General features: G+C 34.5%; 2 protein-coding genes across 3 annotated transcripts; one reads left to right on the top strand and one right to left on the bottom strand.

The window, feature by feature from the left end:
• Positions 1 to 2,337: 2,337 nt before the first annotated feature.
• On the top strand, positions 2,338 to 11,760 carry LOC114304794 (uncharacterized). Its single transcript, XM_028249942.2, has 4 exons — positions 2,338 to 2,890; positions 6,708 to 7,139; positions 7,600 to 7,906; positions 11,355 to 11,760. Exons 1-4 carry the CDS (start codon positions 2,474 to 2,476, stop codon positions 11,495 to 11,497), a joined length of 1,299 nt encoding a protein of 432 aa, XP_028105743.1. The 5' UTR covers positions 2,338 to 2,473; the 3' UTR covers positions 11,498 to 11,760.
• Positions 11,761 to 17,595: 5,835 nt separating this feature from the next.
• On the bottom strand, positions 17,596 to 20,809 carry LOC114304787 (cyclin-dependent kinase G-2). Of its 2 annotated transcripts, XM_028249935.2 has the most exons (6): positions 20,641 to 20,796; positions 18,830 to 20,291; positions 18,525 to 18,660; positions 18,340 to 18,428; positions 18,121 to 18,232; positions 17,596 to 17,987 (listed from the first exon to the last, which is right to left on the bottom strand). In XM_028249935.2, the coding sequence occupies exons 2-6, from the start codon at positions 20,008 to 20,010 to the stop codon at positions 17,880 to 17,882; spliced, it is 1,626 nt and encodes a 541-aa protein (XP_028105736.2). In that variant the 5' UTR covers positions 20,011 to 20,291; positions 20,641 to 20,796; the 3' UTR covers positions 17,596 to 17,879. The 2 variants fall into 2 exon arrangements, with proteins under 2 accessions (XP_028105736.2, XP_028105735.2); XM_028249934.2 differs by having other exon boundaries at positions 18,830 to 20,809.
• Positions 20,810 to 24,955: the final 4,146 nt, after the last annotated feature.

The following is a 24,955-nucleotide window of genomic DNA, read 5'->3' on the forward strand; positions in this document are numbered from 1 at the left end:
ACTTTGATCGGATGTCAATAGCTATATGATCAAATCAGTTTTGTATAAAAAAAATGGATGGTGAAAAAATTAACGGTTGATAAAAAATTGTTTGTTCACATAGCTATCGATATCCGATCAACGTGATTTTTTACAGACATATAGTACTCGACGAGTTCTACACATTGAACGGTTCAGATTATCAAAACAGGACCCATGGTGACCCCCAAGGGCCCAACAGCATGGTCCAGTCTGATCTTGGACTAGACCAAAGCCACTGCCTAGTAAAATTGTTAGTAATGTGTAAGTATCCCTAGCATTGTTGCTTTTGAAAAGTGTCAAAAAAGTCAATTTATTAACTTATCGACTTATTTAATTCATATCACCTCTTTATTTTTGCACATCTTTTCAAAATATGTAAAAAAAAAATTAACTTTTTTGGCATTTTTCAAAACAGATCTTAGTTGATTTTTGTCTTTCTCTCAATCTCTTTCTAAAATAGAGATTCAAAATAGAAGGGAAAAAGCTAGGAGCCAGATTTACAATTTAAAATTTGTTTAAAATTAATTTGTATAGTGAAAATTAAATTATTAAAATATGAGATTTATGAATAAAATGGATTGCAACAATTAATTACTATTTCTGAATAAATTCTAAATAAAAATTTCATGATGTGTAATACCTCACAAATAGAAATAATGAGAGAAATGATTCCGTCCTTTCGATTTCATTATATTTTTCTAATTTTTATTTATTTAAATCAGTGATGTCAACTAGTAAGAAAAATGTATATTTTTTTTCTTTCCAGGTCACCTAATGCTGTCTGTCTGTCTGTCTATATATATATATATATATATTATTATTATCCTATCTCAAAGTTTGTTTCTGTCTTTACAACGCAATCTCTCTCTGTCGCTCTCTCTATCTGATCTGTTCTTGCTTCAAGTTGTTCTTACTACAATATTTGGTGTGGGCTCAATATTTCTTTGTTGCTCGAGTCTTGATTTATGGTGAGTTTATCTTGAAAGGTCCGGGTAAGTTTTCTGTTTATAGTCTCCTATCTCAGAACGGACAACAGGACACTTTGGTGATCTCTGCAAGGGGCGCTGCCATGGACCTACGAGAGAGTGAGAGGATTTTCCTGTAAGAAAAAAAAAAACTCTATATTGTTCTATTATTACCTAATTATTTATATTATGTATAAACGAAATAAATGATAAAATAAAATTATACCTATTAATTAATATATTAATAAATAGGGTAGTTTCATGATCTCTAATTTAATCTTAGTCATTGATAGTGTGTGGGTCCACTCATGTATGTGTGGGCTCCATATTATGAGAGGTTGGAATAAGAGTAGGGATTGTGAGAGTCATATATGTGTAGGGGTCTCTATCACAATTGATTATAAATATATCTTTTGAAGTTTGTTTAAAATATGAATTGCCTCTCATGGTTTGAAAAATTACAAAAACTTCTCTATTAGAATTTTTTATTTAACAGAATTAATTGAAAAAGTAAAATTTCTATCTATTTACTTATACAATAATAAATTATTTGAATTATTAATTGAAATAAAATTTTAACATTATTAAAAATTATTAATTAATTTAATAATTTATTGATAAAAAGGCTTGTTTGTTATGAAATTAGAAATCTTAGAACATAATATAATTTCTAGAATCAAATGAGTAATTTTTAATTTAAGTAAACTCTAGAAGTGTGTTTGTAATTTATCAATTTTTTAAAATTTAAAATTTTTATAATTTATATAATAAATAAAATTCATAATGAATTTTGAAGTGACAATGGAGGTGTTTGAAAAGTATGATTTTTTTTTTTTGCTTAAAAAAAAAAATTAAAAGACAACATTAGTGATGAAAAAAAAAAAAAACAAATTTAGATAAAATATTAAATCAAATCTATAATTATTTTATTTTTTTTACAAATATCATATTCAACTATAAAAAAAATCAAAATATCTTTTTAAATACAAAAATTTTAACCTCTTAAAATAATCAAAAACTAAAAAAACTACTACTCCCTCCGTCCCAAAATAATGGTCCCTTTTGGGGAATTCAACTTTTTTTGGTAGTACAATTATTGTACTTTTAAAAAGTTGGTTTTCCAAAATTACCCTTTGATAGTACACTTTTTTGAGAATATCAATGTCATAATTGTACTTTTTATATTATTTATGAATTTAAAAGATGGGCAAAATGAGAAATTTATATTATTTTTGTACTTGATTTTTGAAGAGGGACTAATATCTTGGGACAATAAAAAATAGAATAAGGGACTAATATTATGGACGGAGGGAGTAAAATATTAACTTCTCAAACACCGAGGATGGCCTTTTGACTATACTATTTTAGTTGGTGTGTAGCACCACCCTAAACGATCTTTATATCTCTCAGTTTTGCTCTGTTTTCCCTGCAACTCAAAATCAGAGATCTTTAACTCTCCATATTCAATTTCTCTCTCTCTCTCTACAATGGAAGTTGACGAGAGTTCAACTGAAATCTCTCTGATAGACACAGCCGCGACTCAATCATCATCAGAAGACGTTCAACTAGACAAGTACCTACAGAGATTGGAGTTGTTTCTTCGATTCTTCGGCTTTTGTCATTACTCTCCACTCAGCTTCACTCTCTCCTGGCTTTCATTCCTCGCGATCGGCTTGGCTGTTCCGTTTCTTATAATCGAGTTTTCGTATTGCTCTGATTGTGAGAAGTATCAGATCAGAGTGTTCGAGCTCGAAATCTTCGTTTGTCAATCCCTTCTCGCTGCCATTTCTCTTCTCTGCATTTCTCACAATCTTCGCAAGTATGGTGTTCGGAGGCTACTCTTCGTCGATCGGTATCGTGGTCATATGGCCCAGTTTCGCGACCTCTATATTCACAAGATTCACGTAAGCATCCAATACTTGTATTACTTGTCAGTTTTGTTTTCAAAATTTGTGATTTTGCTTTGAATCGGAGACAACTGCTTGCCCTAAAAAATCAACTTCGTTGGTTCAGTGAAGTACTTGCAAAGTAAACTTGTTCTTGGATAGCACTTACTTTGAGTGCTTCCAAAGCGTTCAAAATACTTCCCTACTTTTCTCTTCTCTTTCCAGTTGATGCTGAGACGCATTTTTGGATCTATGAACTTGTAGAAAAGATTCTGATGTGACAACACAACGGATTTAAAAACTTTATTCCTTGGATTTTTTGAATTCTTTCTGTCGTAAAATGAGAATGCAATTGGATATAAAGGATACAGTTTTACTATTAGGTTGCTCTTTGTACCCAAATACTGCGCGACTATAGTCATAATTAGAATAAGAGTGTTACTAGTTGCCTCACCAAATTTCTTTGGACCACACATCTAACTAATCTTTTTAATTATAATTGATAGTTGCTAATGCCCCTACTCCATTTTTTTTTTAATTTCAATTTTGTCCAAACATAAAATTTCATTTTTACCCTCATCCTTAATCTTCTAACCCTAATTTTTCAAATCCAAGCCCAAGCCCAAACCCTAATCCTAATCGCATCCCCCACCACCTCCGGCAATCACCACCATCTCCGTCCACCATCCAGCAGCCCCTAGTCGCTGCAACCACTACTCCCTCCGATGTCTCATCGTCGCGACCACCACCACCTTTGTAGCCCCCTCACCACCGCCACTGAGAGTGGGAGAGAGAGAGAGAGAGAGAAGTGGCAGTCACCACTTCTCCACCTCCGGCGAAGATTGTTGCTTTTAGATCAAAAATCTTAGATCTAGGCTAGGGTTTTGGGGGAAGAAGAAAAGGAGGAGGAAGAGGAGGAGGAAGAGGATTAGAAAAATAGAACAATCGAAAATTTGTATCAATACCCATTTCTCTGTTTGTAACGAAAATGACTGGTACAGTGTTTTCAAAGCTCTTCGAGGGCGTTGTTCTCAACATTTTCTTCATGCTCGAAGATGATCCTCAAAATTGGGCTAGACTGGCTTGCGTTTGCACTAAATTCTCTTCTCTCATTCGGTTCAGTAGTTCAAGCCTGAACCACCACCTTTTGTTTGACAGTCTTCACCTGAACTGCCACCATTTGTTCACTAGTCTGCATCCGAACCTCCACCATTTGTTTGGTACTGGTTTTCCAAACCAGGCGTGACAGTTTCAAATGAAGAAAAATCAAACACGAGCATGATGGGAGAGGGCTCTAGGGTTGTTTTGTGGGTGGCGACATTGATGAATGATTGAAAGGGAGAGCGACGGCGATGGGGGGTTGGTGTAAGATGGTGGATGGGGGAGAGGTGGTGGTGGTGGTGGTGGTGGTGGTGGTGGTGGTGGTGTGGTGGGTCTGGTTTGGGGATGAGCGGGCGACGACGGGGAAGCTGTCGGCTGGGGTTGTGATGGTGGGGGAGGTCGTCGGTCGGAATGGGTTATGGTTGGGGACCAGTGAAGTGAGAGAAGGGAAGCAAAATGTTGGAGTGAGGGTATATTTGGGATTATGGTAGGGGTCCAAAGAAAATGAGGAAGGGAGCAATTTTGATGGTGGGGGTTCAAAGAAGTGAGAGGTCCTAAGAAGAAAGGTAGGGACATTTAGCAACCCTCTTATAATTTTACCCTAATATGAAATTCCAATCATACCCCTATTCCTAATCTTCCAAACCCTAAGCCTAACCCCACCTAAGCATGAATGAACATCGTGCAACATGAGAAATTGACAAACAAAATTGATTATTGGAAAACAAGTGTTGTTGAAGTAATGGTTATCAAAATTTTGATCCAGATCTTACAATCCATTTGGGCACAATAGATTCAGATTGTGTAAAAAATGCTTTATAGGTAGGATCTTTCAATCTTGATAATTGGATATTATAGGATTGTAGAATTTCGATCCGAATTCGATCCTATCGATCCAATTTGTGAGCCTTGTTTTGTATTGTGTACCTATTTTTTTTTTTTAAATACAAATTTATGTGGTCTAGATGAATAAAAAAATAAGTAATATTGAATCAAATAACTAAGAAAAACAAACTAGGAAAATAAGCATTTAAATAATGTAGTAATTTAAGAAAACTAACTAGTCGGAAAAATAAACTTAGCCTTAGTGGGGCCTAAGGGGGACAAATTGTATGCAACTTTATCCCAATTTTTGGAGAGGTTATTTTCGTGACTCGAACTTGCTCCACCAAGGACGCTAATGGCGAACCTTATCATTTGGCCTAGCCACTCTTTTGAGTTATTGTATTATTGTAGATTGGAAAGTTTTTTTTGTTATAGAACTCATCTTTTTTGCTTGCTTTTTCGATGAATTGCAAAATTTTTACCATCGGATTTTCTTTTGTATAATATTTTATTTACATTTTACAATGAGTATTGTATTTTTCATAATATCTTCACTTCTTTTTAGTATAATTTAGGTTTATTTTGTGTGCACTTTTCGAGAAACTAGAAATGGTGGTGCACACCATGCGTGCGCATTGGATTGTTTTCTTTCAATGAAATAAAATTGTGAAATGTATGCTTGAATTCATAATCTAAAAGTTTTGGTGAATCTGAAAAATCAAAAGTAACAAAAGAAAAAAGTTAAAAAAAAAAAAAGAACTGAATTTGGGACATAACTGAATAATGGCATAACTGCTGTTATAAGGGCTTTTGTGGATAGTTTCGCCCAAAAAAAAAAAAAAAATACACAAAAAAAAACTGTGACATAAACACCAATTATGGTGTTTGCTTTATATATAGTATAGATGGTTATTTAAATTAAATTATTATGTCATTTGAAGTGTGCATGAACACAAGGTGCCATCATTAGAAAATGGAGCGAATTTCATTCATGATCTCTCTGGTGATTGATGATTTGAAGAGGAGAGGAGCCAAATTAGGAAAATGATGACCCAAAAGAAAAAAAATATTTCTGGTGCAAAAATGTTAATAGAATGTAGAAATAAAATGTGGAATATGCAGCAGAAGCAAATTCAAAGCAAGGTCCAACTAACCTGCTCTGCTACCATGTTAAACTTCAGATAAAGAAGAAAGAAAAGAGTAAGAACAAGAAGAACACAAACGTGGTTCGGCACATTGTGCCTACATCTACAGACCCAAATGCCAGTTGGTTATGTTGTCATCTTGGATAATTTGAATACATGAGCATCACACACACACACATATAGATGGACTACAATGACATGGAGGTTAATGTTAAATCTAATTACATTAGTCATGCCAATAATCATGGGATTTGATTCACATGAATCGTAGAATTTCTCTTGATTGATCTGATTAACCTATGGACCCTGGGATTCTATCTTCAACACAAAGGAAGACTCTCAGTGTTGCTGTGGGAAAATAAATCTTCCCATGGGGCCATAAGGATTTCATGAGATGCTTTCACTTTTGTTTTTGTGTGTTTGGTCCAGACTTTAGAGTGGATGAGTTACTTCTGTGGGAAAACACATAGATAAAGACTTTTACTATTATTGAGAAAACAGAGAAAGGAAAAATTTGTGATCTAATAACTGAGGGTAGCATACTTGTTTACAATATTGGGCATAGGAATCTTCTAATTTAAATATAATTTGGTCAAATAGTATCTGCTTCTGAGTACAAGTTCCACACTTAGATGGCATTTTATATCTCATGCAAATAAGCAGCCAATGATGCTTCTCAAGTCTTTGTAATGGCGCAGGTCCTTGCCTCTCCCTCTTTGGCTTAATCATATTAAGAATTTTGACTTGTGTCTTTAATTGTTCAGGACTTTTTCCGTGTACTTGCTTTGTGGACATTACCGTGCTTGCTATTGAAGACTGCCCGGGAGGTTGCCCGTGCCATCTATGTGCGTCATGATCCGTGGTGGCAATCTGTTGGCATTGTGATAGCTTCTGTTGTCTCATGGACGTACTTGACTATGATTTTTCTGTCAGGCACTGCTCTGTTCAATTTGGTTTGCAATTTGCAAGTGATACACTTCGAAAGCTATGGGAAGCTTTTAGAAAGGGATTTGGATGTTTCAGTTTATATTGAGGAGCACATCCGTTTAACACATTACTTATCTAAAATAAGCCACAGATTCCGAATATTTCTTCTTCTGGAGTTCTTGGTAGTGACAGCTAGTCTATTTGTGGCTCTATTACAAACAACAGGGAATCATGGAATCCTCAATTTGATAAACGGTGGTGATTTTGCTGTAAGTTTGGAAGTAAAGTTTTATTCGTAGGTGTTGTACGCCTGCTGGCCTATTGGGATAGCAGCCTTCGGGCTTTGCCTGTCCATGAGAATTTATATCTTTTTGACTGAGTGTGACAGGCTTATAGCCCTATAGCATTATTAAGGAGATTTTTGGTAATTTCACTTTAAAAAATTTTCCTACTTAGAATTTTTACCACTTTTATCTGCGGAATCTCTTTCTCATAAAGCTACAGAGCAAGAACAATGGCTGCAACCATCTTAGTCATTTCCTTTAGGAATTATGTATGATGCTTTGAGTCTTTACCTTAATGTGTATAGGAGCACCATGCTATTTCTAAATAATGAGTTGCGTAGGGAACTCATAGAAACACCTTGCTTCAAGTATGATACTCGTAAAATTTGTTAGTGTTATATACTTAATAATCTGCTCTGATATTGTATTGTTGCAACAATAACAGGTCTCCTCAATCGTTGAGCTTGTTGGAATAATTCTGTGTCTGCATGGAGCTGCAAAGATTACACATAGAGCTCAAGGAATTGCATCAGTGGCCAGTAGATGGCATGCTTTTGTTACATGCAATTCTAATGAGGGTTCTCAAGGGGGAACTGTGACTAATGGGAGAAATGTGGAGGCTGTCAATCCAACAGGTGCATTACCAATGTACTACTCAGAAAGTGATTTGGAATCGACTGATTATGTGCCCATGCCAACAAATACCCAGCTGGCTTCTTATATGTCTTCATACCACAAACGGCAATCCTTTGGTATGTATGCAGAACAATCAACATATTTGTGCTTTATTTTTTCTTTAACTACTACGCGAGCTCTTTATAGTGGCTGCAAACTCAGAGAACATGCTCAATCTGTAATTTTAGTTGACTGTGATCTTAATTTATTCCTGGCTTTGTATATCAAATTCTCTGTTTACTTCAAGATAGTTTTGATGGCAACCATTAATGTTTGTCATATAACATGCAACCATTTAGTGACGGCTATGATAAAGTTTTATTCAATCTTCCATAATGAAGATCCACCATATTGATAGATATGTCTAAACTTTCAATTCTTCTAGTAACTAGTGAGCACAAGCATTTGGCGCTTGACATTGGGAATATGCTACAACTCTGATTAGCACCAATTTGTGGTTGGCCGGTGGCCACACAAATTCTTTTCTTCCTTGTCAAGGACATATTTTGTTCAATCATGAGATATTTTTCCTCATTATTGTCCATCTCTGGTTATAATTCCCCCTATCCTTGTGACACTGTCACCCCAAACTTTTTTAGTACTAAAACATGTCAATCATCAGTCTTCACCTTAACCGTTGCACTTGAGTCTATCTAATTTTGTCCATCATGGATGCCAAATGTACCCCAGCAGATGCATTCACGTTTATTTCAGCATTCTTTATCTGTACTATTCCCATCAACACTATTAATTGTTGGTTTCGAAAACCATGCGGAAGCGAACAATTTTATAAATTTGAATCTGAACTCCTGTGTTCATAATGTTCTAGATAAAGATAGGTAGAATCATACCTTTGTGACTGTTTGTAATTCCGTACTTTGAATGTTGATGATGATCTTCAAGAACACTTGAATGTTGAATAATAATTGTTGAACTTGTATGCTTAAGAGCCTTCAATCCGATACCCTTTGGGAATCCTTACCAAGGTACGATTTTGGGATCTTATTTTTTATCTCTACACTTGCTGTATAGTAATATGAAAGAAAAGAGTGCAAAATTCTACATCTCCTTGGTTGGCCATTTATGAGCCTTTATATAGGCATTAAGACCCTTTCCCATGCAGGCTTGGATTGGGACTTCTAAGGTCTCTCTAACTCTAGCTCCAATGGGACTCTACACCTTATTAGGATAGGAGCTATCAATTAATTGCAATTAACTCCACTATATAATTGCAATTTCACTCTACTCCTCAAAGAGTTAATTATTATTATTATTATTAATAAAAATATATGTACACAATACCGCAAAGCAATCCCTCCACCATAACCATGTCCATAACTAGTAATGTAGTAAATACAGATTTACTGTCTAACCAAAACTTACTCATTTACATTGAGTACTAATCCCAAACACCATAGTCACCATTTGCATTTGAATGATCAAATCATGCAAATGACCAGGCCCAATTTCAAGTGACTAAACTAGTGACCTGATTCAAAGGGAGATTTAATTTATTTTTAGACAAAGGATGGATTCCATCTTAAAACGAATGTTCCCACGAACCTTAGTCACCCAATACACCGAGGTGTTGGCCAAATAATAAACCTCACTCTTTGGTAATCAAAGTGACCTTGACTAGAAACTTGAGTCCATAACTTCTCTCAGGATTAAGAGTTCATTGCATTGGGCACTATAAGATTCACACCAAATAGACAATAGGTTTTACATGGCATGACTCTTATTGTAGTCCTTCAATGTATTCCAAAACACCAACATATTAATCCAAAGTCTTCCACTTCAATGGTTGAGATAAACCATCCTCTCACACGGGTTAATCATGCTGCAGTTGTCCTAATAGTCTTAAGTCTATTAGAAAACTGTGAAATCTCTAAGTTACAAGACTTGTGATCTATATCTCCCGTAAGTGAAACTCTTTCACTTACATACATCACATTCAATGTAACTAAAGGGTTAAAGCATTCATCTTATGAATCATATCTATTATGTATGAAAATATTTCAGAATAATATTTGTTTCACTGAATAAATGAATGCACGAATCCCATTGGTTTGAGGGTATTAATACCCATTGCCTGTATTCTGGTCTTATAGCTGTCTCAAAGAATGTTTCTCATATATGATTGGTATTTTCAAGCAAAGAACACTGCAAAAGGTTTTTTTTTTTTTTGGCTTCATTTTTCCATCCCAATGATATGAGAAAATCTGCTTTGCTATCTTCGTGCTTATACTAACTGGACTAAATGAAATAACTAATGATTTGGATTCTTTTATCCGGAATCTGCTTTTAAGCATGTAAAATGTCAGTTGAGTTGATAAATCATCAAACAATCGGAATAAATTCTATCTCGGAGCTTCTCATATACTTCGAAGTTGACAACCCTGGAAACATTTTCTAGTAACATAGTATTCTCTTTTCTTTTATTTTCTTTTCCTTCTATTTTATTTTTTTCATTTTTAATGATCGGTAACTTGATTGATTGTTTTCTTGGAAGTATAATCTTATCAAGTTTGCTGATTTGTGCGTGGCACAAGTAATTTGTAATGGCAGGTAAAGTGATTATTTGTGTGAAAAATGTTTAGCAATGTAGAGTATTCTGGTTAATGCAACTTATCAATGAAAAAAAAAAAAAAAAAAAAAAAAAACAACAAATATGCTGGTTAATGCATGTCTGGAGTTAACCCTTGCCAGTGATTTCATGTGAGTTGTAGCTTTTCTCTTAGTGAGACATCTGCGATAGAAGATTTTTACTTTTCCTAATAATTACTGATTCAGATGACGCTGCTCAAATTAATGATTTTTGCCTGTTATTTTGTTTCCATCTCATTTCCATCGTAATTTGATCCCTAAACTTGGCACCTCTGCTTTGAGTGGTTCTTATCTGACAGCTTGAGCCAAAAGTGTCAGGCTACTCAGGTATGTGAATAAGATCATGTAATGTGGTGAGGAGAATTACAGACCAAGTTCGGTCTATTGAAGTTGCTCTGAAAAGAGTGCACTGAGAGTAGAGGCAGGCAATGTGAGATTGGAGCTGGTATTGTCTCTTAGCAATGTGTGTGGGCATGTGTGGCAGTCATGATTCAGATTATGGGTTTAGGTGGCCCGTATTGGTTAGCCAAATAAGTGAGTCAGCATCATAGTATCATGGTGATGTTTTGGGTCGATAAGCAGCATTAAAAGATCTTGAGTTCTTTTTACACATTAGTTAATTGCCCAAGGCAAAAGTTGGAAAGTGTTCCCATGTTACAGTCATCTTATATATATATATATATATATGGTAGAATGTGTTAAATCGTGAATGTAATTCAAAAGAAATTGTATAATAATGTAATTCAAATATATATATATATATACAAATTAAAAAACCAAAATTTGTGTGCTGTTGAACGCTGTAGATGTCATGTAATGATCTAGCTTCTATGCTTGTGCACACTTCAGTTTCAATGACTATCTACATGGTTAGACATGATACTCATGTCAATATCACTGAAGTTTGTTTGTTTTCAGTTACATATTTGCAGTCCAATCCTGGAGGGTTCACAGTTTTCGGATGGACAATTGATCGGATCCTTATTAACACAATCTTCTTCATTGAGTTCTCTCTGTTTTCCTTTGTGCTCGGGAAGACCATAACTATCACTACCAGATGACATTTGCCAGAAACCCTACAATGGATACATCCACAACAACAGCTTCCCTTTAGCCTGTTTCCATGGGACAGCATAGCATCATCTTCACCAATGAGTGTTTAATTTTTGATGATCTTTTTTATTTACAGTTTCCTAAGATATTCGCAAGCAGTTGCCATTTTTGTCATCATGTTGTTGGTAGGAAAGATTCTACCTGGATTGAATGTATCATTAGTATGACATTTTTTTTTTTATTATCTATTCTCATTGAAACATTTACTTGAGTTTTGAAGAGCTCAAAACATTTTGCAAGTGATGCATTGGCCACACCATATCATTTGCCAGTGCACCTTTCTGAGCCCAGATTAGGGCTAATAAGGAGGATGTGATGATGCTTGCATAGATGATGAGAAATTTGAGATAGCAGAGTACATAGATACCCAGCACCAAGTTAAAAGCCACCAAAAACAGGCTCCATATGTTAGACTAGAAATGGATTTACTGAATCATTTAAGATTCTATACACAGATACTTTGCTACACAGTTGTATGAATTTCAAATTGGTGGAAACTTGCAGTCTCCCTAAACGTGCACCGAATATGTGTTAGTCATGTAAGGTTTTCTTCATTGCATCTTCTTGGTCTTGTAGTTATCTCATAAGATGGGATTTAACAATCATTTTGGTAAATTCAGTCATACCAGAGTTTGGAAAAGTACCCTCTATCTCATTTATCTCGCTCTAATTTTAAAGGAAAATCTGCTTCAGTATCATCGTCATCAAAGATCACTGAATCCGAGTAATGTGATTGCTGGTGTCCGACTATGGTTACAAAACTAGTGATTTAAGGTAAATTATGGAGTCAACAGAATTGGTAAAATGATGAAACTACCCTTCAATTATTTTCTTCCCAATTCCCATTGCTCTCTCTCTCTCTCTCTCCACCTTCCCCTCAATTGGTATTCTCATCATTGGCTGTCTTGCTCTCTTCTCTGTCAGTCAAACCTCCCTTTCTCCCTATATCTTCTTTACTCATTCCCTTTCTTACTGTGTCTCTCATCATGTCCATCATTATCGGTGTTCATCGCTTGCAATCACCATATTTGCCTCACTCCAGCACCACAATCTCTACTTGGATTTTTTCTGGGGTCTCTCTACTGGCAATAGTGGTGGGGGATTTTTTTTATTTTTCATTTTAATGGGTACTGGGATTTTGTTTTGTGTGGATATATATAACTGTATACATATATATTCAAGCCAGTGCATTTTGTTGACAAGAGTTCTTCCATGGTTAGTAGGGGATCTATGGTGTTGGGATTCAATTACAGGGGTGTCTATTTGAGTGCTAAGTTGTGGGTTGTGATGCCTTGTTTATTGTTGGAATAAATGCCTCCATAGAGTGGTTTGCATAGAATTACTGTTGGGTTCACCATGAAGAGTTTAAAAACTGAAGATGGTAGTGGACTTAATTTTATTTATTTATTTTTTGTGTGTGTAGGGTCATTTTTAATGAAGGATAAAATTAGTACTTTAATTTAATAAATTGATAATATCATCAAATTTTATCCATTAACAAAATGTTTTGAGGATTGTAAGTTTTATGTCGTCTTTAACTTTCGTTTGATTTTAATATTACCAATGAAAGGTTTGAATTCTAAATAGGCGACATGATCATTTTTTATTTTATTTTATCTTGAGCGAGAACTGGTAAAGCATCAGCTAACCACTCTTTTGTAACATAATAGTATTTCATTAAGCCATATTGTGGCCACAATCCACCACTACACCATCGATATGTATAATTAATAAGGGTTATGTTACAGACTTTAAATGATTTATTAAATTTTTTATCAAACGTCTCACATGGGTATGCAGGGATAGTTCGAGGATTATGACTTTGGGGGGGCCAAAGTACGTTTAACCTCTAACCAATAAAATTTAAAGTTCAATACAAATTTCTACTAACATGAAAAAAAATCAATAATGTTACGATAAAATATTAAACTATATATTCCTTGTTAACATAGTTGGGTACAAAAAGATGATCATACAATTGAGAATATTTTTTTGCCCATATTCACTTACAAAAAGTAATAACTATTTCTACATGTATTTATTTACTAAAATTAGGCATCTTCAATTGAGCTCGAAGCTTTTTCATAATATCAAAAACATGAATGATAGAGTCTGCATCAAACCCTTGAGCAATATCTTTTTCAATGTATCTAATCAAGTAACTAGCCAGAAAATCATCTTCCATCCTATTGCGCAATTTAGACTTATCAAGTTTCATAGCTGAAAATACACGTTCTGATGTAGCAGTTGAAACAAGTAAAGTCAACACAAGACGGATCAATCTATTAATAAGAGGATAACTTGTTGACTTTTTTTTTTTTTTATTTTTGCCAACATTTGACATAACTCAAAAATGATTGACAACTTCTGAAATTCGGGAAGTACAGAAATATCAAGTTTATAGTTTTCCCGCTGATGCTTCAAATTCAATTTTTCTTGCTTGGTGAAATCTATGGGATAAAATTTATTTGCAAGATTGCAAATATCCTCAATTTTGAATGATCTATAACCATCCCAAGGATCCAAAGCTGAGACAAGAACAATCAATTCCATTACATCTTTCTTAAACCTATTGTTTAATTCTTGTAACTGAAAATCAACAGTAACCATAAAAATATCAACGTGAAAATGATGTTCCACGGTGAGCTGACTTCTTTCAGAATGAGACCGACCTCGGCCTCCCTTATAAGGACATCTCATTCCAAATAGTTTAAAAAATTGGGGGTTACTCTATATAATTTTGAAATTATCTTTAAAAAAAAAAAAAATTAGGGATGCGAACTCTTATAATTTTAAATTATTTTAAAATTTCTAGTATAATATATGATATTTTTCAAATTTTTGGGGGTGCGGCCACCCTCAGCCCCCCTAGATCTATCCTTGTGGGTATGAGACCCACACATATGCGGATTTGTGTGGGTCTCACGCCTATGTAAGAGATTTAATAAAAAAATTCGTAAATTATTTGGAGTTCATAGCATTTTCCAATTAATAAATTGAAATGGCCAACAACTATTTTCAATGCTAATCACTCGTGAAATTAGAATATCATCAGCTGCATGTCATGGCTTTAGTTATTCCCAAGTTATCTATGCGGCAATTAGACAATCACAAATTTTACTTGGTGATGCTTAGTTAGCTTAACCTATAAATTTGCAAGAAAGACAAGTAAGAAGACAAAGAGAATTTGAGAGAATGTCTTTGTATTTACTTTGAGAAAACTTGTACAACTCTTGGATGGTTTGGAGCAAATGAGCTCCTCTCCTATTTATAGGCACTTTTGGAACATTTTAGAACACATAAGAAAAGAACCATGGACAAGCTTCTCTTGGAAACTTTCCTTATCCTACAAGAGGGTTCTAGAATCTTCTCTAAAAATATCTATACAAATATCTACCTCATTCTAGAAGTAAATACAAGTCTTTTACCAACTCCATTTTTCTAGGGGGTTCTAAAAGCTTCTATTGCTTTCTTCTCTCTAATATTCACTCAAATGCTAAAAAATCTATTATAGATCATTGCAAGTACATTATAGAATTATGTACTATATTATATCATTTTCTCAAGTTTTCCAAGAGCTTCTAGAATATTCCATTAGCCTCCATTCATTGAGACTTCTTTTTGGTAGGCAATTCTGTCTAGGTAATTTGGCAGGACGTGACATGTTGCTATATATATATATATATATATTATGGGAGTGTTTGGCAAATGATTTTTTTAGCTTTTTCGGCTAAAAGTCATAAAAAGACAAAATAAGCTAAAATAGTTAATAAGACAAATGTCATATCAAATTCATAATTATTTTACTTTTTTTCTTACAAACATCATATGCAACTTAAAAAAAATCCAATCATCTTTTCAAATACAAATATTTTAGCCTACTAAAATAACCAAAAACTAAAATAGCCTACTAAAATAATCAACTTCCCAAACGATGCCTATATTTTATATATATATATATATATAATATAAGAGTAATGTTATATAAATAAAAAATTCATTTCATAATTTTCATACATAATGATATAACTCCTCATTGTGGACCTTTTACAAGAATCTTTCTAATATTGTATCTTTCATTTTGACATAATAATAATAATAATAATAAGAAGAAGAAGAAGAAGGAGGAGGAGGAGGAGGGCACTCGGTCCATAAATTTAAATTTGAAATTTGTTTAGCCAAAGATCCAAGCTCTAAGATATTTTGTCCGTAAGGGCATGATGGTGCAAAATGTCCAAACTATCCTTACATATATATATATATATATATATATATATATATATATATATATATATCATGTACATGGTTAAAACCCGTCAATTTTCTCTCTCTCTCTCTTCAAACCCTAACCCTCTGTCTCTCCAAACTCCTAGACTTGGTCTCTGCTGTACGATGCCGCCGTAGTGGAAGACCTTGAGCGAAAGAACCTCTTCGCCACCGTGGTAAAAGCACTTCACCACTGGCAAGATCATTCGTGACATCATCATCAGCTTATTCTCATCCCCGACATCGTCGAGGCTGGCACCGGCAAAATCTCCATGGGACTTGTTGAGTATTATTAACTCTCATTTCTCTTCGATTTTAATGCAAATGTAGAAGAATTGAGTCGGTGATGCAGTGGTTTTCTCTTCTTCTTTGAGATTTGAGGTCTCTCAAATAGATTACAGATCTGAGGGGCTCTAGACCCGAGAATGACGCTGATCTCCCTCGTTTGTTGTCGCTTCTCTCTCTCTCTCTCTCTCTCTCTCTCTCTCTCTCCCCTCTAAACACCACTCTCATTTTCTAACTCTATGGTTTTGGACAAAAAATCTTGAGATTGGTTTCCATATAGATTGGTTTTAATCCCCCTCCTCTCTCTCTCTGATTACAGAGTTTTTTTAAATACAATATTAGACATAGATTCTTGTAAGCTTCTTCGTGATATACACTTACACGTGTTGTTTTGAGTTGGATCTGATATTCTTCTTCTTCTTCTTCTTCTTCGTCTTCTCAGAATATTGCACCATTTCCTGGATTTTCTCTATTGCGAGGTGTTGGTTAATTCCTTGCCATCTTCTTGGTGATGGATCTTGGAGTATCTGTGTGAATTTTCCATCTAGATCTGTAATGTGTGAATATGCTATGAAAATGTAATTGTGATTTGAATATATCTAGTGGTGGTACTCATAGTTGTGTTATTCATCAGTTTTTATTTTATTTTATTTTAGTTTAGTTGTTTTACTATTGTTATGATGGTAAGATCTAGATGGAATGCCATTTGTTTGATTGAAACAGAGCAAGTTCAATATTTTATCTAACATTTTCAACAGATCATGTATTTGTGCATAAGAGAAGTCCTGGTTCAACAGATAAGAGAGAAAGTGGATTTGGGAAAAAATTCCAACAAATTTCAATAGATAAAAAAAAAAAAAAAAAGTCTAGTAAATTCTAATTGATAAATTTTTTGAACAAATAATTTCAACAGATCATGGAAATATGCAATGTAAATTTCAATAGATAAGAGAAAATAAGTTGGGTAAATTTTAACAAATAGATTTTTAAATAGATAATTTCACCAGATAAAAAAAATACTTCACTAGATAAGGAAAAAATTTGAACAGATAAAAAATAATTTAAACAAATAGATATAAATTTGAATAGTCAAAAAAAGTCCATAGATAAAAAAAGTCAACAGATAAATTAATGAGTAAAATTAAAAACAAAATGTTATTCAAAACAAACAAAATGACTTTTTAGCAAATTATTTCACAAAGGGTAAACCTCTTAACAATAAAAAAATACCTACTAGATCTAATGTCCTAGACAATTGCTAAAGTTGACTTTTAAGTAATTTACCCAAATAATAATAATAATAATATAATGCTCTTACCGTCTACTTGGCTTCTCACAATCCCTTTCAGTAAGCAAATATTTATAGGTGAAGATCATGGCTAAAACAACTACAACTGATTTTCTAGTACATATTTATTTACTTATTTGTTTTGGTATTTTTACATTATTCATCTTTCATCCTACTAATATTCAATGTGCACCTACACATATCCACTTGAACAAACTGTGAAAAGAGAGCATTTTCACCAGCAAAATTTTCCCTTCCAATTTTAGAGGGGATACAGTAACATTCACATTTACTAATGACCAAAATCACAGCAGACTTCAAATAAGCCTCTCTCTCTCTCTCTCTCTCTCTCAAGGTTCATGCGCTTGGTGGTGCTATAAAAAAACCAAATAACAACTTCACCTGCTGGCTTCGATTTAATCAGAAAATTGTGATGAACCACCAAATGTGCACATGCTGGGATGCCTTCTGCAATGAACTTGTCAGGATGCCTAGCCATCATATCCCATCGACTTTAGCCTATTACGAATCAATTCTTGAATGGAAGGCTCTTCTTTATGGAACCAGCTATGCTTGAGAGCAGCTTCAGCTGTTATTCGCTGTACAAACAAAATAAAGGATCTTCATCAATACAAGCATGCATGCAAAATGCACTGCAAAATTCTTACTAGATATAGAAGGCTATATACTAAATACATAACTTGGAACTCTCTGCCCCTAATGAAGATTTACCTTCTCCGGATCATAAGTTAGAAGCTGGCTCAACAGATCAAAGCCCTGCTCAGAGAGGACTGGAGACCCCTTGAAACTAATTGCAGGAAACTTCTCCCGCAGTGTATTCCTCCTGTCCACAAAACCACAGCAATTTCATAAAGTTAAAAAGAGGAATGAAAAGCCAGTTTCAACAACTTTTTAAGGATTCAATCTAATGTGCATGAAACAGAAACTTACGATTGCTCAACAAACTTTACTTTGGCTCCTGACAGTTTGGAAAATCCTGGCCAGATTGCCTCGTTTGGTGTGCCAAGAGCTCTGAAAATCTGCAATTTGTGTGAAAAATAAACTAATCATCAGATATAGGCCAAAGGAATAAGTACTAAAAAAACAATTTCAAAGAATGAGGAAGCAACTGTTACCTTGTCAAGCTGTTCTAATTCACTTTTTCCATTAAATAGTGGTTGCTTTGCCAACAATTCTGCCATTATACAACCCACCGACCACATATCAATTGCAGTAGAATAATGTTTTGTTCCGAGCAGCAGCTCAGGTGCTCTGTTAAAAGGCAAAAATTACAGAAAGAGTTAATACAAGTGAATCTAAAGACAAAAAAAGCAAATGAAGCACCACATAACTCAAAATAGAAAGAGTGAAAATGCAAGCATGAATATAAAAAACTGTAGTTCATAAATCTATGGTTAATGCACAAAAGACCGCAACTCACCTGTACCACAAAGTGACCACCAAAGGAGTATATGTTATCAACGGGCTTCCATACTGACGTGACAATCCAAAGTCGCAAATTTTCAACTTCCCCTTGTTGTTTAGAAGCAAATTTGATGTCTTCAAATCCCTGTGGAGAACCCAATTATCATGCAGATATTTGACACCCTCCAATAACTGTAGAATCAGGCATTTAACTTCTTTTTCACTAAAAGGCTGCTTCATTATATCAATAAGCCCCTTAAGATCATGTTCCACGTACTCCATAACCATAAAAACATCTTTGTCCACAACTACTTCTTTCACATCCACTATTGAAGGGTGATGAAGAGACACAAGAATGTTTATTTCCCTCAAAGATGTCAGAGGGAAACCCTCTCTTTCTAGGGTCATCTTCACCTTCTTCAATGCCACTATTTCTTCTGTTTTCTTATCCCTAGCTTTATACACAACACCATACGTACCTTCATTTATTTTGTTGAGTCTCTCGTAATTAAACACACTCCTACAACCTTGAAGCATGTTCATGCTTCTTGATTTAGGGGCAGCAGGTTGCTCAAACCTAGAAAACTCTTCCTCCTCCTCAAGATCCCAGTCCAAATGCCTAACCTCATCATGTTTCTCATCAATCTCCATGGTATCATTATCTGAGTAATCATGCCTACTAGTTGCAAGCTCCATAAAACTATCTTGCCCATCAAATGAAGATGACTTTCCCCGACTGCTATCAGAGCCTTCCCTAGGAAACTCCCCACTTTCATGAGTATTCAATAAAGTGTCTCCAGTGTTATCTGAACATATTTCCCCTGGTGAATTATCCATTAATGCCCACCGTGATGTTGATATGTGCCGAACCTCAATGCACTCATTGTCTTCCACCTCTCCAAGCTCTTTATTAGTTCTCCTGCATTGCTTTGGTGACAACAAAGATGGTGAATTGGGTAGTGCTTCAGAGTTCCCCGCCGCCCCAGCTGCCATCTGCATGCCTTGAAGCTGAGTATTTGTGATAGCATACATGATAACATCCCCATCCGCAGAAATATTCATTAACTTCTGCAAAGACAGTGGAGAACAAAGGAAAGGGCTTTTTGAGGAAATTCTGTTCTTGGATGAAATTCCTACTTCTTTGTCATCCCTATCCCAAATAATAGGTGTAAGTTTCCTTTTCTTTTCTGGATGCATTGACACCCCATCTTGAGACCTTGCAATCTCATTATCCCAGGCACTAGACTCGTAAGGGAAAGCATCATGAGACCTGGCTCGGCCTGATAACTCACCCACCTCCCACTCTCTAGCCCTACCAACAAATCCTCTTCCTTGTCCACCAACTGCCTCAACAGCGGCCGAACAAGAACCATATCCATTCCGACTTTTCAATTCTAGGTCATGGTAGCCGTTTCTATAGTGATAGCTTTCTTTCTTAGAATAATGAACATCTCTCCTCCTCGAGACATCAAATCGTCCTGCCGCCATAATGATTAACAACCAAGGATTCTTCTTTAAACAACAAATTAATCAAACCCAAAAACAAAAACACAAAACTGAAACCCTAAATCAAATCAAACCAACCAGATTATTTTTGCAACACTAGATAGGTAAACAAAATCCTATGAGAAACCCTAGATCAACAATTGGATGATCAAAAGTAACCAAAAAAAAATGAAATTATAGTTGTATGGAGGGATTGATTAATCAGAACAAAAAAAAAAAAAAACAATAGTAAATAAATAAATATGCGATTCAGCTATCAATTGATCTCTTCCTGGAGAAGGATTTGCGGCCGAAATAATCACAGGTACTGAAAGGTCTTACCGGAAGGCGAACGGTTGTTTGTCGCCGCTTCCGATGATGATGATCACCGTTTCGACAACGCTAACCAAGGAATGGTTTCGGAAGTTCCCTGAACGCGTTTCTCTGATTTTTTTTTTTGGCCGCCTTCGTTTCTTTCTTTCCAAGGCTCCATTTATTTAGAAAAAATTGGAGGATAGAAAATGAAAAGGAAAATGATAAAAAAAAAAAAAAAAAATTTATTTTTACACACTTACTTATCTTTTTATATATTTAATAATTTATTTTTTCTTTTACGAGTGGTGCTATTAGCACTCTATCTATTTTTTTGAACCCCACATTTCTTTGGACCCCCAATTTATAAATTTTGAAACACTTAAAATTTCTTTTCTCCTCCAAATAATACCAAAATTATCCTCGTGAAAACATTCAATTTATTCAATTGAATGCACACCACCCCCCACACCCAAAAAAAAATCTCTCTTTCAAAAACCCTAACAAAGCCCACGAAGAAAAAGAAGAGTCAAGTGTGATTACTATCTCTATCGCGTCATCCTTTTTTTTTCGGTTTAACCAATGTCATAGTTGGAATGCTCTCTCTCTCTCTCTGCTGCCTCATCCTTTGCTTTGATGATTAATGTTCGGTTATCGGTTTCCGAACAAATAATAAATGTTCGATTTTCAGTTCCCGAACAAATAAACAATATTCAGGTTTGTGTTCCCGAATTTCGGTCATATGTTCGGAAGTTCAGTCTCAAAAAAATGATGAATATATTTTCTTATTTTTGCCATTTTTTAAAGAAATTTACTTTTATAAGATCAATATCCTCTGAGCTAAGAACACCATCAAATCTATGAACCTTCTCTGAACATTTATTGTTGTACTCCTCTTGTCTCATGGAGATGTGGTTACTGAAAAAACTTCCACTCATTATCATTGTCGGAGAAGTGTAGGTAATCAAATGGTTGCTACCGTTACCACCGGAATATTGCCACCAAAGAGTTTTCAAGGTTTTGAGGGTGGGTAAGTTTTGAAGGTGAGATTTGGAGAAGATAGATGAGTAGTGATGGAGGTGGGTGCTCTCGTAAACCCTAATTCATGATATCGTGGATGTATGAGTTTAATTGTGAGATGGGGTGTCCCAAAATTAATAATGTCCTTTTTAGTAATTTTATTTGAAGTTATTATTATAATAAAAAAAAGCTAAAAATTGAGGGGTTCAAAATAATTAATGGGGTGCTAATAACAACACTTTTTTTAATTACAGTTTTGTTTTAAAATAAAGTTACTAAAGTGTCCTTATCTTTTCCACAAAAATTGTAATTTCTTAACCCTAACCCTAGCTACCGGCTACCACTATTGCCGCCATCAACTCCACTACAACTTCTTTGCCGCAAAACCGTTATCCCCTCTCTCTCCCTCTCTCTCTCTCTCTCTCTAGGGTTTGTGTAGTTATGGTGCAGAACATACTTGTGACTGGTGGTGCCGGGTATATTTGGAACCCACACGGTGCTTCAGTTGCATTTGGATAGAAATGTATGAACAAAGACCTCTTACTATGCCCTCTTTCCACTTAATTGAATCGGTGGTAATTTTTGTTGTTCCTTCGTCGAGAAAGGTAAAAACCTTCGTGCACTTTGTGTCTTCAAAGTAAGAATTGAGGCTAAAATTCTGATGAATATATAACAAAAAAAATTTAATAACTTATGTAAATCCATAATTAAACCATAGCTCTAACCAACATGCCATTTACAGTGCCTCAATGTAACAAATTTTTTATTTTTATTTTTAAAATGAATGAAAATTCTTTTCAAGACCGAAGTAGGGGAGAAGAAACAACACTGATAAATATAATAGTGTAACTCTACTTGTATGGCCCAAATCTTACTTTCCATAAGGCTCGTATATATATGTATACTATGTGTTTGTATATATGTTTGTGTGAGGTTTTGATGTTAAAAGTTTGGATTTTTTTAGTCTAGAGAATGACTAGTGGAGGGGTAGAGGAAATGGCGGAGGCGGCGACAGCAGTAGAAAGGGGTTGAAAAGGGGTAACTTAGAGTTGCCATCGTCGATGCATGGTCATGGACGACAACAAGTGACAGGTGACAATAGGTGTTGGTTTAGGGTTTCAATGTTAAAGAGAGAGATATTTTTGCTAAAAAGGATTGTGCATTGAGTAAAATTACAAAATTCAAAATTAGTTGGTGTGTGTATTGAGAGAGGATGTGGAGTGAGATATTTTGGTGTGTAGAAATAGAATTACCCAAAAAGTAGGGATCGCCATGGGATGGGTTTGGGACGGGTTTATCATTTCCTACCCTTGCTTCTGCGGACAAACTTACTCCTGCTCCTGCCCCATCTCTGTTATGGGTGGAATTTTTCAACTCCATTGCTGCTTTGCCGATATCTGTGGATACTTGATACCTGTGGATACCCGACCACATTTCAAATAGCCAAAAAAATTGAGAACCATTTAAATCCTTAGCACACTAAATAATTTTTCTTGTTTTCATATATATAAATAGTGAGACTTTTAAGATTATTATTTATTTATATTTAAATAGAACCACAGACTTTTAGTGTTATTTTCTTATATCTAATTATATTTTATATATTATTTATTTATATATTATAAATTATATCGGGTTGGGTTTGGATTGAAGGAGACAATTCTCGTCCTCACCTCACTCCCTTTGCGGGTGACCAAAATATAATCCACCCCCACTCCACATAAGTGTTGGGGCATGTAAAATTCGTCTCATTCAGGTGGGTATGGGTAGGCCCACGCGGATCGGATTAAAATGGGTATAGATAGGCCCATCCCTAGTAGAAAATGAAGTGAAAGAAAGGAAAAAGAAATGAAAATTATTTTCTTACATGTATTTAAATAGATAAAAAGTTTTGTAAGAAAATGATAAAACAAAATATACATAATTGCTGCATAATAAGGAGTTGTAGAGAGAAATATGGATAAAAAGAAAAATAAAATAAACTATGTCAAGATTTGGGGAAAAAAATAAAATTTTCTATATATTTTGTAAGAAATTATTAGTCTAATTAACAAGCTATTTTGAGTTGTACAGAAAACTTTAATTTTCATTTATTTCTAGGACTCTTTATTTAAATAAACACATAAACTCTTTCACTTTTTTGTGTTATTTATCTAACCAAACTGAGTCTAAAAGAAAACATACATGTGTGAATGTACACATATGTGTGAATGTGATAATGGCTGGGTCAATCTTTGGCTTCTTTTGGGAAATGAGTTAAAAGTCACTTTCCAACTTTTAACCCATTTTGGGTCACATCATCTCTCACATTTTTTACACGTTTTTTTAAAATAAGTAAAAAAAGTCAAAAAATCAGCTTTTAACCATCTTTCCAAATCCTTCATCAGATTTTTTTTTTATGAAATTTAAATTTGATAAAAAATTGGTAAAAATGATATTTCAACCGTTTCATCAGCTTGATATCAAATGAAGAAGGCGGTACTATTTTTTCATCAAATGAAGGAAGCATTTATCCATTAATCAAATTTGTAGGTGACTTTTGGGTCGTACGTCTGCCCGAACATCCCCTAGATAACCAGTTTTGAAATGAATTTGATGAAAATTTGCTTTAGATAGTCGATCAGTGGGATTTGATGAAAATGTTGGAATGCATCGTATCAGATCAAACTTTTATTCAAATGTGATGAAATATCTAATGAACGATTGAAGATGCTCTAAGAAACCAAAAACAAATAAATAGAGGATGTAGATTCTCTCTGGCCCACTTTGTGGGTTGGATGGTGCTGTTGGGCATGTGGAGCCCATAACGGGTTTCATTTTTATAATCCAAACTATTTAATATGTAGAACTCGTTGAGTATTTCGTACTTGTAAAAAATCAAATTGATCAGATATCAATAGGCACTTGATCAGAACAAATTTTTGTCAACAATTTATTTTAAAATAATATTTACCATTGACAAAGACATATTCTGATCAAGGGGCTATCCATATTCGATCAATGTAATATTTTGCAGAGATGATTAACTCGACGAGTTTTATATATTGAATAGTTTGGATCATTAAAATGAGACCTATGGTGGGTCACACGAACCCAACAGTACTGTCTAGTCCATAAAGTGGACTGCAGAGAAGCCTTATCCATAAATAAATCCAAGGATAATTTAACAACACTAACACCGATTCGATTTATTAATTCAGAATTTATCAAGAAAAGGAAATCAGTGGTTAATTTTTTTTTTTTTTTACTCATGAATTTAATTTCCACCTTACAAATATATTCGGGATAAATTATAGGTTAATAAGGGTGTGTTTGTATTTTTGGC

This window comes from Camellia sinensis, chromosome 15 (genome assembly GCF_055761805.1).
Source record: "Camellia sinensis isolate YWXY chromosome 15, ASM5576180v1, whole genome shotgun sequence".
Lineage (NCBI taxonomy): Eukaryota > Viridiplantae > Streptophyta > Magnoliopsida > Ericales > Theaceae > Camellia > Camellia sinensis.

Coding starts and splice junctions, on each gene's coding strand:
- LOC114304787 (XM_028249934.2), bottom strand. CDS start 20,301: ATGGCGGCAGGACGATTTGATGTCTCGAGGAGGAGAGATGTTCATTAT. Junction 18,233..18,339: donor GTAAAGTTTGTTGAGCAATC/GTAAGTTTCTGT, acceptor TTTTGTGGACAG/GAGGAATACACTGCGGGAGA. Junction 17,988..18,120: donor TAACTTATGATCCGGAGAAG/GTAAATCTTCAT, acceptor TTGTTTGTACAG/CGAATAACAGCTGAAGCTGC.
- LOC114304794 (XM_028249942.2), top strand. CDS start 2,474: ATGGAAGTTGACGAGAGTTCAACTGAAATCTCTCTGATAGACACAGCC. Junction 2,891..6,707: donor TCTATATTCACAAGATTCAC/GTAAGCATCCAA, acceptor TTAATTGTTCAG/GACTTTTTCCGTGTACTTGC. Junction 7,907..11,354: donor CCACAAACGGCAATCCTTTG/GTATGTATGCAG, acceptor GTTTGTTTTCAG/TTACATATTTGCAGTCCAAT.